The sequence below is a fragment of the Coregonus clupeaformis genome, chromosome 1 (genome assembly GCF_020615455.1).
Source record: "Coregonus clupeaformis isolate EN_2021a chromosome 1, ASM2061545v1, whole genome shotgun sequence".
In the NCBI taxonomy this organism is placed as follows: domain Eukaryota; kingdom Metazoa; phylum Chordata; class Actinopteri; order Salmoniformes; family Salmonidae; genus Coregonus; species Coregonus clupeaformis.
In genome coordinates, this window is record NC_059192.1 from 4,392,658 (window position 1) to 4,409,360 (window position 16,703).

Genomic DNA, 16,703 nt, shown 5'->3' on the forward strand with positions numbered 1-16,703 from the left:
GTTCACATGCGTATCTGCCTTTCATTGGCTAGGATTATTCGGTGTAATCCCGCCTCCTCCCCCTGCCTTCCGCTTTTGACGACATGTATTCTAGTTGTTGGAACGGTCAGTAGACCATCTTGTCACTTTGATATAACTACGTGCATCTTAGTTGTGAGTTTATTATGAGATCGCGTGACGACGTCTTCCTGACCACCAGGTGGCGCTCCGCTACACTCACCCTCTTGACGTTGCGTCTCTCGGCAGCAGAGCGGGCCAGACACAGCCGGGTCATGTACATGAGCAGACCAGGGATCCTCAGCAGATCCATGGCGTTACCGATGAACGCAGACGCAATGACATAGTTCACAAAGAACGCCCCGTTGTCCGGCAGGAACACGCACCTGGGGGGGAGAGACAGGAAATGACATCATCACAACAATAACATACCTTTTTTTCACACTGTCGTGCCAACCAGAACCATACTATGCTGGATTGGATATGTTATGTTCTATTGACATGATCATCTCCAGCATGTTTGCAGAAACGACGCGGGATGCGTAACCAGGCCAGCCCGGTACGGTTCGGGTCGGCACAATATTGTGAAAGGGATTATTAGAGACTAACTCCCTCCTGAAGGACCAAACCAAACCCAAACAACAGGCAGATCCATAAGGACACAATATGATGAGAGAATATGGAAGCTGTTCTGATGGTGCCAGAGGAGATCATTGTTACCTGACAAACAAGGCTAAGATAACAAATACAACGTTAGATGATGAGGGGGGGGGGAGACAGGAAATGACATCACAACAAGAAAATTACTCACTGAATCTCAGACCCTAGGCACTTGTGTGGATCTGAGACAATTATTATTTGAATAGTTGTGGTAACTCATTGTAACCCTGCTGGCCAGGTGTGTTGTAGCCATAGTTAACCAGACTCCAACCCCCTCCCTCTACCAGACTCCAACCCCCTCCCTCTACCAGACTCCAACCCCCTCCCTCTACCAGACTCCAACCCCCTCCCTCTACCAGACTCTAACCCCCTCCCTCTACCAGACTCCAACCCCCTCCCTCTACCAGACTCCAACCCCCTCCCTCTACCAGACTCCAACCCCCTCCCTCTACCAGACTCCAACCCCCTCCCTCTACCAGACTCCAACCCCCTCCCTCTACCAGACTCCAACCCCTCCCTCTACCAGACTCCAACCCCCTCCCTCTACCAGACTCCAACCCCCTCCCTCCCTCTACCCCTCCCTCTACCCCTCCCTCTACCAGACTCCAACCCCCCTCCCTCCCTCTACCCCCTCCCTCTACCCCTCCCTCTACCAGACTCCAACCCCCTCCCTCCCTCTACCCCTCCCTCTACCCCTCCCTCTACCAGACTCCAACCCCCTCCCTCCCTCTACCCTCCCTCTACCCCCTCCCTCTACCAGACTCCAACCCCCCTCCCTCCCTCTACCCCTCCCTCTACCCCTCCCTCTACCAGACTCCAACCCCCTCAAACTTAGATCCTTAAAGCCAGTTTCACTGCTTTCCCCCCATTCTTCCCCTCTAATCAGGACTGATTTAGACTTGGGACACCAAGTGGTGCAATTAAATGGTCAGCATTCCGGACCTTGTGGGGTAAGATTTGAATACCCCTGGCCTAGAGGGGTATTGGCTAGGTTTTCTAGGGGTTCAGCTCTTCCTAAAATACTATATTAAAACAAAAAGACCAGCTAGTTCCATAACGGCCACATCAGAGAATATGGAAAGCTGTTCTGATTATAGATCATTGGAAGATAGATAACTGTTACAAGCACCACTAAAATAAAGACTAACAACTTTATGAGCCAGAACATGGCCAGCAGAGACCACAGTGCACGAAGGTAAACGGTTCAAAGCTCCCTAGATGGCGGGAAACTAGGAAGAAACCTAGAGAGGAACCAGGAACCGCTACTTACTCAAACCGCACAGCAGCATCGGCCAGGAAGCGCCTGTCAAACAGCCATCGGAAGAAAACGTCCAGACTGGAATAAAAAAAAAAAAAGGAAACAGTTGAGTTCTTAGAGCGATAGAGGAGATGGAGGATGATGATCGTATACGAGACTCCATGGGGTCATAAAGGGACAGATTACAAACATTCAAATAATGGGACATGAAGCGTCTCTGCTTGGCACTCAGCATTAAGGAGATTGATTGGGGGTTAAGGCCCTGTGATAGACTAGTGTCCTGTCCAGGGGGTGTACTGTACATCAAGCTGTCTCACTACAGAAACAGGAGATAGACTAGTGTCCTGTCCAGGGGGTGTCCTGTACATCAAGCTGTCTCACTACAGAAACAGGAGATAGACTAGTGACCTGTCCAGGGGGTGTCCTGTACATCAAGCTGTCTCACTACAGAAACAGGAGATAGACTAGTGACCTGTCCAGGGGGTGTCCTGTACATCAAGCTGTCTCACTACAGAAACAGGAGATAGACTAGTGTCCTGTCCAGGGGGTGTCCTGTACATCAAGCTGTCTCACTACAGAAACAGGAGATAGACTAGTGTCCTGTCCAGGGGGTGTCCTGTACATCAAGCTGTCTCACTACAGAAACAGGAGATAGACTAGTGTCCTGTCCAGGGGGTGTCCTGTACATCAAGCTGTCTCACTACAGAAACAGGAGATAGACTAGTGTCCTGTCCAGGGGGTGTCCTGTACATCAAGCTGTCTCACTACAGAAACAGGAGATAGACTAGTGTCCTGTCCAGGGGGTGTACTGTACATCAAGCTGTCTCACTACAGAAACAGGAGATAGACTAGTGTCCTGTCCAGGGGGTGTACTGTACATCAAGCTGTCTCACTACAGAAACAGGAGATAGACTAGTGTCCTGTCCAGGGGGTGTCCTGTACATCAAGCTGTCTCACTACAGAAACAGGAGATAGACTAGTGTCCTGTCCAGGGGGTGTACTGTACATCAAGCTGTCTCACTACAGAAACAGGAGATAGACTAGTGTCCTGTCCAGGGGGTGTACTGGTACATCAAGCTGTCTCACTACAGAAACAGGAGATAGACTAGTGTCCTGTCCAGGGGGTGTACTGTACATCAAGCTGTCTCACTACAGAAACAGGAGATAGACTAGTGTCCTGTCCAGGGGGTGTACTGTACATCAAGCTGTCTCACTACAGAAACAGGAGATAGACTAGTGTCCTGTCCAGGGGGTGTACTGTACATCAAGCTGTCTCACTACAGAAACAGGAGATAGACTAGTGTCCTGTCCAGGGGGTGTACTGTACATCAAGCTGTCTCACTACAGAAACAGGAGATAGACTAGTGTCCTGTCCAGGGGGTGTACTGGTACATCAAGCTGTCTCACTACAGAAACAGGAGATAGACTAGTGTCCTGTCCAGGGGGTGTCCTGTACATCAAGCTGTCTCACTACAGAAACAGGAGATAGACTAGTGTCCTGTCCAGGGGGTGTCCTGTACATCAAGCTGTCTCACTACAGAAACAGGAGATAGACTAGTGTCCTGTCCAGGGGGGTGTACTGTACATCAAGCTGTCTCACTACAGAAACAGGAGATAGACTAGTGTCCTGTCCAGGGGGTGTCCTGTACATCAAGCTGTCTCACTACAGAAACAGGAGATAGACTAGTGTCCTGTCCAGGGGGTGTACTGGTACATCAAGCTGTCTCACTACAGAAACAGGAGATAGACTAGTGTCCTGTCCAGGGGGTGTACTGTACATCAAGCTGTCTCACTACAGAAACAGGAGATAGGCTCCTGCCCTATGGGCCGTTCTGGCATGCGCAAGGCTTCTTATTGGACTCAGTACATTTTAGTCCAGGGCTAGGCCAGTGTCTGTGTTCTGGGAAACTGGCCCAAAATGTTGACTACTAGCTATGTAGTGAATGAACATATAGGAAGGTAGAAGAGTTGACTGGCTGAATAGTCAGTAAGTGGTCCTCTGTAGCATGGCGCTTGCAACGCCAGGATAGTGGGTTCGATTCCCGGGACCACCCGTAAGTAAAATATATGCTATATATTATTATTATTATTATTATTATTATTAATGAAGACATGCAGTACCTGCTGAGTCCTAGAGAGGGCAGTAGTAAGACCATGAAGATCAGAAAGGTGTAGCATTTATGCATGGTGGTCCTGTTCTCTCCAGACCTATTAGGGTAAATGGAAAGTCAAAAGGATCAACATTACATTGAGAAATACAAAAATACAAGAGCTCTCTGTATGGCTTTACGAGGTAAGCGAGGTCCCAGATCAGTTTGTGCAGTTTTTGCCAATTTCTACATGCTGACCATAGGAGTTGGAAAGACGGCACAAACAGATCTGGAACCAGGCTAGCCAGGTGACAACAGAGAATACTTAGAGAATGATATAATGCATCTCTTCATTCATCATTTTATACATACAGCACACAAACATCCACTGACGTCCACTCCAATACTGTATACACAGAAAACATCCACTGATGTCCACTCCAATACTGTATACACAGAACACATCCACTGATGTCCACTCCAATACTCCAATACAGTGTCTTTTGGAGAGTTGTACCAGGTCCAGTGGGCCTAGAAGAAGGCGGAGTAGTGTGTGTGTGTGAGTTGTACCGTGTCCAGTGTGTGTGTGTGTGTGTGTGTGTGTGTGTGTGTGTGTGTGTGTGTGTGTCGGCAGGCAACTGTATTGTGCAGTAGTGCCTAGGTAGAGGTAAGTTGCATGCCCGCTTTACCACGTGCTTGCATACACTCGCTTACAGCTCACTGCCGCCGGCTAGCCCTTGTGGTGAATTGGGGAGCAGCATCTCCTTGACCAAGTCTCCCCTTGCCGGTACAAAGCCTCTCCTTGACCAAGACTCCTCGTGGCGGCACACGTTAACTGGTTGTCTTGAAACTCCAGGCTAACCGGCAGGGGATCTCGGAGCAGCAGTGGGCCCCAGAGATGCATCTGTACAGGCCCACCTCTGTGTGGACACGCCCTGGCAGCCATCAACCACTGCCCCCGCTGCCTTGTGGGTTCGTCTGACACTCCGGAAGACCTTCAGTCCGTCCTTGTAGCGGCTGTGAGGGTCTATAGCAGGATGGGGCTGTCTATCAACACCACCAAGACAGAGGTGGTCTGCCAATGGAGATCCAGCCCTCCAGCCACCATGCCTGTCTTCACCATTGAACACAAAATCACTGGCAATAGTCCCGTCCTTCAACTACCTGGGCAGCATCCTCTCGGAGGACTGCAGCATCGACCTCGATATTCAAAAACAGGATCAAGCAAGCATCAGCTGCCTTCGGGAAACTCGGACGCAGGGGTCTTCCAAAACGGGGATCTCCGCCTCCACACCGAAGTCGCCGTCTATCAAGCCGTCTGCATCACCTCTTCTGTACAGCTGTCACCACAACAAGCAGCTCGAGCGAATCCACATAAGATGCCTGCAGTGCATCCTGGGAATCACCTGGTGCGACCGTGTGCCCCATACAGAAACACTTGCTAAGACCAACTGCAAGAGTATGGAGGCCGTGGTCACCCCGATAACCAACTGCGCTGGCTTGGGCATGTCATTAGAATGTCTCAGGAACGCTTGCTGTGGAACGTCCTGTATAGCCAGCTACACCTTGGCCGGCGGTCTGACGTCCTGTATAGCCAGCTACACCTTGGCCGGCGGTCTGACGTCCTGTATAGCCAGCTACACCTTGGCCGGCGGTCTGACGTCCTGTATAGCCAGCTACACCTTGGCCGGCGGTCTGACGTCCTGTATAGCCAGCTACACCTTGGCCGGCGGTCTGACGTCCTGTATAGCCAGCTACATCTTAGCCGGCGGTCTGCAGGGGGGCAGATGAAGCGCTACGAGGACCAGCTGAAAACGCAGCTGAAGATGTGCAACATCAAACCCACAGGCCTGGAGGACGCTGCTGCCGACCGTTCCACCTGGCGGCAGCTCTGCCAGAGCGGTGTACAGAGGTGGGAGGAGGAGAGGAGCACAAAGAAACAGCTCAGGAGACATACAACCATGCCTGCCCCTGCCAACACAGACTGAGACATACAACCATGCCTGCCCCCGCCAACACAGACTGCAAATGCCCCATCTGCAATAATGTTTGTGGATCTCGGATTGGACCCAAAAAAATTGTCACGTGACGAATACAACAGGTGTAGACAGGCGTGACCTTACCGTGAAATGCTTACTTACAAGCCCTTAACCAACAATGCCGTTCAAGAAATAGAGTTCAGAATATATTTACTGAATAAACTAAAGTAAAAAAGAAAATAACAAGTAACACAATAAAATAACAATAAGGAGGCTATAAACGGGGTACTGGTACCGAGTCAGTGTGCGGGGGTTCAGGTTAGTCAAGGTAATTTGTACATGTAGGTAGGGGTAAAGTGACTATGCATAGATAATAAACAGCGAGTAGCAGCAGTGTAAAAACAAAGGGGGGAGAGGGGGGTCAATGTAAATAGTCCGGGTGGCCATTTTGATTAATTGTTCAGCAGTCTTATGGCTTGGGGGTAGAAGCTCTTAAGAAGCCTTTTGGACCTAGACTTGGCGCTCCGGTACCGCTTGCCGTGCGGTAGCAGAGAGAACAGTCTATGACTTGGGTGACTGGAGTCTTTGACGATTTTTTGGGCCTTCCTCTGACACTGCCTAGTATATAGGTCCTGGATGGCAGGGAGCTTGGCCCCAGTGATGTACTGGGCCGTACGCACTACCCTCTGTAGCGCCTTACGGTCGGATGCCGAGCAGTTGCCATCCCAGGCGGTGATGACCTCTCAATGGTGCAGCTGTATAACTTTTTGAGGATCTGGGGACCCATGCCAAATCTTTTCAGTCTCCTGAGGGGGAAGAGGCTTTGTCGTACCCTCTTCACAACTTTGTTGGTGTGTTTGGACCATGATAGTTTGTTGGTGATGTGGACACCAAGGAACTTGAAACTCTCGACCCGCTCCACTACAGCCCTGTCGATGAGAATGGGGGCGTGCTCGGTCCTCCTTTTCCTGTAGTCCACGATCATCTCCTTTGAGGGAGAGGTTGTTGTCCTGGCACCACACTGCCAGGTCTCTCACCAAAGAATTCACTGTTAACTCAGAAGTTAAGTCATCATCGGATACGAGGGACTACCATAACGTGTGTGCGAGTCGTACCGTGTCCAGTGTGTGTGTGTGTGTGTGTGTATGTGTGTGTGAGTGAGAGAGAATGGTACCGTGTCCAGTGGGCCTCGAAGAAGGCAGAGTAGTATACGATGGTGGGTAGCAGGGCGGAGAATGCCCACAGCAGCAGGGTGGGGAAGAACTGGGTCACAATGGGGTTCTGGAGGAGGAGAGGAAGAGAGGAGAGGAAGATCGGTGGAAGGGGTGGAGGAGGGACGGGGTGGAATATTGCAGATTAAGGTTAACAGTTAAGGTTAGTTATAGTACACAGACTAACGTCCTTTTCACACTATTGTGTCAACCAAACCGTACTCTGCCGGCTCCTTTCCAGCACAGTTACAGCAATTACGGTGGGTGTGTAACCAGGCCAGTGCAGGACAGCTTGGCTTGACTCGGCTCAGTAGTGTGAAAAGGGTCAAACTGATCTGCGTCCCAAATGGCACTAAATAAGGAATAGTGTGCCATTTTGGGAAGCACCCTGACATTTGACCTCCTGAGCCTCAGAAAGAGAGGTCAAAAGGTGACTCACGTTGAGGTACTCGACAGGCTTGGTGACGTTGAACTTGTCCATGGTGGAGATGATGATGGCGGGAGTTGTGAGGAAGAAGAGGAGGAGGAAGAGGATACAGTTGATGATGAAGCATCTCAGCCACCAGGGGAACCCTCCTACTGACAGATGCTCCCTGGGAGAAACAAGGAGAGGATATGTCAATCAATCAATCAATCAATCACCAGGGGAACCCTCCTACTGACAGATGCTCCCTGGGAGAAACCAGGAGAGGATATGTCAATCAATCAATCACCAGGGGAACCCTCCTACTGACAGATGCTCCCTGGGAGAAACCAGGAGAGGACAGGTCAATCAATCCAAGAATATCGTCCAAAAAGGTTCATACACATTTTGACAGATGGAATTTCTTGACTTTTCCACAACTTCTCCATGACTTCAAACCAAATTTCCACGACCAACAATTGGCTGAGTCTCAATTGGCTGTGTCTCTATGTACATACGGAGCCCTCCGTAATTATTGGGACAGTGACACGTTGTTGTTTTGGCTCTGTACTCCAGCACTTTGGATTTGAAATGATGCAATGACTATGGAGGTTAAAGTGCAGACCGTCAACGTTAATTTGAGGGTATTTTCATCCATATCGGGTGAACCGTTTAGAAATTACAGCACTCTTTGTACATAGTCCAAAAGTATTGGGACAAATTCCCTTATGTGTGTATTAAAGTAGTCATAGCACTCAATGATTACATCAAGCTTGTGATTCTACAAAGTTGTTGGTTGCATTTGTTTGTTTTGGTTGTGTTTCAGATTATTTTGTGCCCAATAGAAATTGAATTTTTATTGTAAATTACAATAGAATATGATTCGAAACACTTCTATATTAATGTGGATGCTACCATGGTTACGGAGAGTCCTGAATGAATCGTGAATAATGATGAGTGAGAAAGTTACAGACACACAAATATCATACCCCCAAGACATGCTAACCTCCCCTGTTATTGCAATGGTGAGAGGTTAGCATGTCTTGGGGGTATGATATTTGTGCGTCTTTTTACTTTCTCACTCATTGTATCATTTCAAATCCAAAGTATTCGAGTACAGAGCCAAAACAACAACAAAAAATGTGTCACTGTCCCAATAATTACAGAGGGCACTGTATAAAAATAAAAAAAAGTATGCGTAATGTGGTATCGACACTGAAAAGCCTGCTCTTTGATCCCATGTACCATCTCCTGTCGTCGAGAAAGGCACTTAACCCCCAACAAAGTAGAATACCTGTTAGGCAACTGTATAAAACACCACGTGGTTAACCCCTCAGTCTGGAGAGCTGCTGGGTGTGCAGGCTTTTGATCAAGCCCTGCTCAAACACATCAGAGTTTTATCAAGGTCCGGTTGAGCAGCTCATTTCTAAAACGTGGTTTGTTAGAGGGGGACTGGAACAAAAGCCTGCACACCCATTAGCTCTCCTGGAGGATGGTTGACCACCCTTGATGTAAAACATGGCAACATTACAACCAAATGTGTGTTATTCCTTTTGAAATAATTCGCTCATTCAATATATCAAAAGATCAAATGGCTATGGTAGGCTACAAATATTTTTATTCAGCTGAAGCAAGCCCACACATTTTCAGGAAATTTACCTTTTCTAGTTTAGTCATATTTATCTTAGCCACCGTAGAAGTGTTTACTTTGCAGGCTGACTAGCACCTATTGAGTTAATGTGTCATACATCATTCAATATACAAATCAACTGGAAGTATCTACAAAACAGGTTGAAGCCACATAATCCAAAAGAAAGGCTACATCTAATATTTTTTCCTAAAATTCATGTTCACGATTCATAAATTATTATTTTGATTCACATGATTCGATTCACCACGATTGAACCGAATCCCAACTTATACAATGGTGAATCGTTCATTTCGTCAAAAAGAATCGTTTAAATGAATCATATGAATCGTTCAAAAAAAGTAAATCAACTTTGTACGGCCTTATTCGCGAGTGTCAGTGGAAAGTTTTTTGGGACATGACGAAACCATTAATACATGCTAATAATAGCTAAACAGTTAACTAGAGGGTACAAGATACGTTTTGAATTGGCTACCTAGTTAACCTGTTCTCGATCATATTTTATAGGCCTACTTGCTGTTGCAATGTCCGACTGTCTCTCTCTCCTTGAGCAACCGCCCACGCCTCTCGCACTACGCAGGTGATGCGCGCAAACAGATGCGCTATCATTCCGATCCTGGCTGATATGTCAATTTTTATTTGATTTATAAAATTATTTAAAAACTGTGCCTAAATAAATTACATTAACAGAAATTATTAAATTAATTTCCATGACTTTTTGGATTTTATAATTTTCCAAAACATTTCCAGGCCTGGAAAACACCATTTTAAAAATTCCATGACTTTTCCCGGATTTTCATGACCATACGAACCCTTTACATATGTCACAGCGAACAACAGAAATGTGTCTTCTGCTCCGTTCTCAACCCTCCCAGACAGCACACATACAGTTGAAATCAAATCAATCTAATGTATTTAGAAAGTCCTTTTTACATCAATAGGTTACTGCTTTACAGTATCCTGGCCTAGACCCTAAAGAGAAATCAGAAAGAATCACAGTTGCATGGAAAAACTCCCTGGTCACAGACGGTGAACCTTATAATAAAAATAATAATATGCCATTTAGCAGACGCTTTTATCCAAAGCGACTTACAGTCATGCGTGCATAATTATTATTTTTTTGTGTATGGGTGGTCCCGGGGATCGAACCCACTACCTTGGCGTTACAAGCGCCGTGCTCTACCAGCTGAGCTACAGAGGACCACCTTCAAATGCAGAACTGAATCCTAAATCAAGATTGGATATGTTAGATATACACTGCTCAAAAAAATAAAAGGAACATTAAAATAACACATCCTAGATCTGAATGAATGAAATAATCTTATTAAATACTTTTTTCTTTACATAGTTGAATGTGCTGACAACAAAAACACACAACAATTATCAATGGAAATCAAATGTATCAACCCATGGAGGTCTGGATTTGGAGTCACCCTCAAAATTAAAGTGGAAAACCACACTACAGGCTGATCCAACTTTGATGTAATGTCCTTAAAACAAGTCAAAATGAGGCTCAGTAGTGTGTGTGGCCTCCACGTGCCTGTATGACCTCCCTACAACGCCTGGGCATGCTCCTGATGAGGTGGCGGATGGTCTCCTGAGGGATCTCCTCCCAGACCTGGACTAAAGCATCCGCCAACTCCTGGACAGTCTGTGGTGCAACGTGGCGTTGGTGGATGGAGCGAGACATGATGTCCCAGATGTACTCAATTGGATTCAGGTCTGGGGAACGGGCGGGCCAGTCCATAGCATCAATGCCTTCCTCTTGCAGGAACTGCTGACACACTCCACCCACATGAGGTCTAGCATTGTCTTGCATTAGGAGGAACCCAGGGCCAACCGCACCAGCATATGGTCTCACAAGGGGTCTGAGGATCTCATCTCGGTACCTAATGGCAATCAGGCTACCTCTGGCGAGCACATGGAGGGCTGTGCGGCCCCCCAAAGAAATGCCACCCCACACCATGACTGACCCACCGCCAAACCGGTCATGCTGGAGGATTTTGCAGGCAGCAGAACGTTCTCCACGGCGTCTCCAGACTCTGTCACGTCTGTCACGTGCTCAGTGTGAACCTGCTTTCATCTGTGAAGAGCACAGGGTGCCAGTGGCGAATTTGCCAATCTTGGTGTTCTCTGGCAAATGCCAAACGTCCTGCACGGTGTTGGGCTGTAAGCACAACCCCCACCTGTGGACGTCGGGCCCTCATACCACCCTCATGGAGTCTGTTTCTGACCGTTTGAGCAGACACATGCACATTTGTGGCCTGCTGGAGGTCATTTTGCAGGGCTCTGGCAGTGCTCCTCCTGCTCCTCCTTGCACAAAGGCGGAGGTAGCAGTCCAGCTGCTGTGTTGTTGCCCTCCTACGGCCTCCTCCACGTCTCCTGATGTACTGGCCTGTCTCCTGGTAGCGCCTCCATGCTCTGGACACTACGCTGACAGACACAGCAAACCTTCTTGCCACAGCTCGCATTGATGTGCCATCCTGGATGAGCTGCACTACCTGAGCCACTTGTGTGGGTTGTAGACTCCGTCTCATGCTACCACTAGAGTGAAAGCACCGCCAGCATTCAAAAGTGACCAAAACATCAGCCAGGAAGCATAGGAACTGAGAAGTGGTCTGTGGTCACCACCTGCAGAACCACTTCTTTATTGGGGGTGTCTTGCTAATTGCCTATAATTTCCACCTGTTGTCTATTCCATTTGCACAACAGCATGTGAAATGTATTGTCAATCAGTGTTGCTTCCTAAGTGGATAGTTTGATTTCTCAGAAGTGTGATTGACTTGGAGTTACATTGTGTTGTTTAAGTGTTCCCTTTATTTTTTTGAGCAGTGTATCTATATCCACAGTAAAACGAGTCCTATATCGACATAACCTGAAAGGCCGCTCAGCAAGGAAGAAGCCACTGCTCCAAAACTGCCATCAAAAAGCCAGACTACGGTTTGCAACTGCACATGGGGACAGAGATCATACTTTTTGGAGAAATGTCCTCTGATCTGATTAAACAAAAATAGAACTGCTTGGCAATAATGACCATCGATATGTTTGGAGGAAAAAGGGGGTTGCTTGCAAGCCGAAGAACACCATCCCAACCATGAAGCACAGGGGTGGCAGCATCATGCTGTGGGGGGCTTTGCTGCAGGAGGGACTGGTGCACTTCACAAAATAGATGGCATCATGAGGAAGGAAAATTATGTGGATATATTGAAGCAACATCTCAAGACATCAGTCAGGAAGTTAAAGCTTGGTCGCAAATGGGTATTCCAAATGGACAATGACCCCAAGCATACTTCCAAAGTTGTGGCAAAATGGCTTAAGTACAACAAAGTCAAGGTATTGGAGTGGCCATCACAAAGCCCTGACCTCAATCCTATAGAAAATCTGTGGGCAGAACTGAAAAAGTGTTTGCGAGCAGGAGACCTACAAACCTGACTCAGTTACACCATCTCTATCAGGAGGAATGGGCCAGATTTCACCCAATTTATTGTGGGAAGCTTGTGGAAGGCTACCCGAAACGTTTGACCCAAGTTTAAAGGCAATGCTACTAAATACTAATTGAGTGTATGTAAACCTCTGACCCACTGGGAATGTGATGAAAGAAATAAAAGCTGAAATAAAATAATTCTCTCTACTATTATTCTGACATTTCACAGTCTTCAAATAAAGTGGTCATCCTAACTGACCTAAAACAGGGAATTTTTACTAGGATTAAACATCAGGAATTGCGAAAAACTGAGTTTAAATGTATTTGGCTAAGGTGTATGTAAACTTCCGACTTCAACTGTATAAAACACATCAAGCTACCATACCATAAAAAACAACACCGCAAAACACATCAATCAGCGATGTTTGTTGTTGTCAGGGAAACAATAAAGAACATTTTATGCCGGAGCAGAATTCTAGCAGACGTAAATGTAAATGTACTGTCTGAAAAGGTACAGACCTGATAGGGCACTTTTTATAATCGTCTGAAAAGTTATCAATTCATTCTATCGACATGTTACTTGTAGCTGTGTTCTACGTCTATAAAGCCTCCAACACACCGACAGTGTCCTCGCGTTCTATATCTGTAATGCCTCCATCACACCGACAGTGTCCTCGTGTTCTATGTCTGTAATGCCTCCATCACACCGACAGTGTCCTTGCGTTCTATATCTGTAATGCCTCCATCACACCGACAGTGTCCTCGCGTTCTATATCTGTAATGCCTCCATCACACCGACAGTGTCCTCGCGTTCTATATCTGTAATGCCTCCATCACACCGACAGTGTCCTCGCGTTCTATGTCTGTAAAGCCTCCATCACACCGACAGTGTCCTCATGTTCTACGTCTGTAATGCCTCCATCACACCGACAGTGTCCTTGCGTTCTATATCTGTAAAGCCTCCAACACACCGACAGTGTCCTCGCATTCTATATCTGTAATGCCTCCATCACACCGACAGTGTCCTCGCGTTCTATATCTGTAATGCCTCCATCACACCGACAGTGTCCTCGCGTTCTATATCTGTAATGCCTCCATCACACCGACAGTGTCCTCGCGTTCTATATCTGTAATGCCTCCATCACACCGACAGTGTCCTCGCGTTCTATATCTGTAATGCCTCCATCACACCGACAGTGTCCTCATGTTCTATGTCTGTAATGCCTCCATCACACCGACAGTGTCCTCGCGTTCTATATCTGTAATGCCTCCATCACACCGACAGTGTCCTCGCGTTCTATATCTGTAATGCCTCCATCACACCGACAGTGTCCTCGCGTTCTATATCTGTAATGCCTCCATCACACCGACAGTGTCCTCGCGTTTTGGTGCACCAGGAGTAGCCTACATTCACTTCCCAATGGAACACTGCGTTTGCCTTGCAGCATTGCGTTGCAGAAGCAGTCGCAGTGCGTTCTGTGTGGTGCACACGTTGGATTTATCGAAACGTTAGCATAAAATTGTATGCGTGGACTGTTCGACAGAAATGGTAGCAGAAGGTGAATGTTGACATTTTTGTTTCACACATATCCAGACGATGCTGCGTACCATTTTGCGCAGTAACACTGTCCATGTGATTGAGGCATAAAGGGTTGCTCGTAGATATAACTTCATTGCCCAGCCCAAGGGGTCAAACGTACGTAATTTGACCATTATTCTGCATTGTAAATTGGCGTGGAAATGTATGATTTTTTTCTTATCATTTTTAACGGAAAACAGATAAAAAATTGTTTAAAACATTAAACAAAATTGTCACAACCTCTTGTAGGACAAGATTTGAATACCCTCTGGTCTAGAGAGGTTGATTAACACCCAATGACCCTTCACATACATACAGGACCGAGCCTGACACCAAGTGATGACGCCAGATATGTACAGTCTCAGCTGTGAGGTAATCTGATAGTAGCACTCAGCAATTGGCTAATCATCTAGAGCAGTGGTCACCAACCTTTTCTGGGTCAAGATCACTTTCGCAGTCAAAAAGCAAGCAAAGATTATTATTTTATTTTTTTTAAACATGACTTAATTTTTTTTTTTACATGAACCCAATCAAAACAGTTGTGTAGGAATGAGGTTTACATTTACATTTTAGTCATTTAGTCAGTCAGTCAGTAAGTCAGTCAGACAGTCAGACAGCCAGTCAGCCAGACAGTCAGTCAGCCAGTCAGTCAGTCAGTCAGTCAGTCAGTAAGTCAGTCAGACAGTCAGTTAATTACATTTACATTTACATTTAAGTCATTTAGCAGAAGCTCTTATCCAGAGCGACTTACAGTTAGTGAGTGCATACATTATTATTTTTATATTTATTTTTTCATACTGGCCCCCCGTGGGAATCGAACCCACAACCCTGGCGTTGCAAACGCCATGCTCTACCAACTGAGCTACATCCCTGCCGGCCATTCCCTCCCCTACCCTGGACGACGCTGGGCCAATTGTTCGCCGCCCCATGGGTCTCCCGGTCGCGGCCGGCTACAACAGAGCCTGGATTCGAACCAGGATCTCTAGTGGCACAGCTTAGACCACTGCGCCACTCGGGAGGTTTCTGCAATAGGTCTAATACATTATCACAGCATATTGGCTATATGCCTGACAATATTGTTAATCTCCGACCATATTATATTTCACAACTCAAGCTTTAATAACAAAATACTGTAGATCAGTTGGTACAGCACTTGAGAGGCACAGCTGAGCATAAATTGAAATAATGTGCAAATAATTTGCTTTTTTATTTTACTGGACTGACGGTACCTGCATCTGATGTTCATGGTGCTTTCAAGACAACTGGGAACTCTGGAAAAAAAACGAGGTCAAATCATGACCTCAGTGAACTTCAGGTCAGAAAGTCAGAGCTCTAGAAAGATGCCAGATTTTCCAATTCGGATGACCGTTCAAAACGATTTCCCCCAGTCGGAACTCGTTCCCCCCCCCAAAACCTGGTCGTCTAATGGTTAGACGGAGACCTGGAGAGGCCTACAAGCCACAGTGTCTCGCACCCACTGTGAAATTTGGTGGAGGAGGGTGCTTCAGCAAGGCTGGAATCGGGCAGATTTGTCTTTGTGAAGGACCCATTAATCAAGCCACGTACAAGGTTGTCCTGGAAGAAAACTTGCTTCCTTTTGCTCTGACATTGTTCCCCAACTCTGAGGATTGTTTTTTCCAGCAGGACAATGCACCATGCCACACAGCGAGGTCAATCAAGGTGTGGATGGAGGACCACCAGATCAAGACCCTGTCATGGCCAGCCCAATCTCCAGACCTGAACCCCATTGAAAATTCTGGAATGTGATCAAGAGGAAGATGGATGGTCACAAGCCATCAAACAAAGCCGAGCTGCTTGAATTTTTGCACCAGGAGTGGCATAAAAAGTCACCCAACATCAATGTGAAAGACTGGTGGAGAGCATGCCAAGACGCATGAAAGCTGTGATTGAAAATCAGGGTTATTCCACCAAATATTGATTTCTGAACTCTTCCTAAGTTAAAACATTACTAGTGTTGTTTAAAAATGAACATGAACTTATTTTCTTTGCATTATTCGAGGTCTGACAACATTGCATATTTTTTGTTATTTTGACCAGTTGTCATTTTCTGCAAATAAATGCTCTAAATGACAATATATTTATTTGGAATTTGGGAGAAATGTTGTCCGTAGTTTATAGAATAAAACAAAAATGTTATTTTTACCCAAACACATACAGTGAGGGAAAAAAGTATTTGATCCCTTGCTGATTTTGTACGTTTGCCCACTGACAAAGACATGATCAGTCTATCATTTTAATGGTAGGTTTATTTGAACAGTGAGAGACAGAATAACAACAACAAAAATACAGAAAAACGCATGTCAAACATTTTATGAATTGATTTGCATTTTAATGAGGGAAATAAGTATTTGACCCCTCTGCAAAACATGACTTAGTACTTGTTGGCAATCACAGAGGTCAGACATTTCTTGTAGTTGGCCACCAGGTTTGCAC

General features: G+C 46.4%; 1 protein-coding gene across 2 annotated transcripts in view; it reads right to left on the bottom strand.

Moving 5' to 3' along the window:
* Positions 1-16,703, bottom strand: part of LOC121579783 (CSC1-like protein 2) — an 89,268-nt gene that overhangs the window by 11,707 nt on the left and 60,858 nt on the right. For both annotated transcript variants that reach the window (XM_041894795.2, XM_041894717.2), the window contains 5 exons: positions 7,635-7,788; positions 7,159-7,265; positions 4,037-4,123; positions 1,928-1,993; positions 221-383 (listed from right to left, as the gene is read on the bottom strand). In XM_041894795.2, coding sequence (XP_041750729.1) covers positions 221-383; positions 1,928-1,993; positions 4,037-4,123; positions 7,159-7,265; positions 7,635-7,788 — 577 coding nt within the window. The remainder of the gene's footprint in view (positions 1-220; positions 384-1,927; positions 1,994-4,036; positions 4,124-7,158; positions 7,266-7,634; positions 7,789-16,703) is intronic.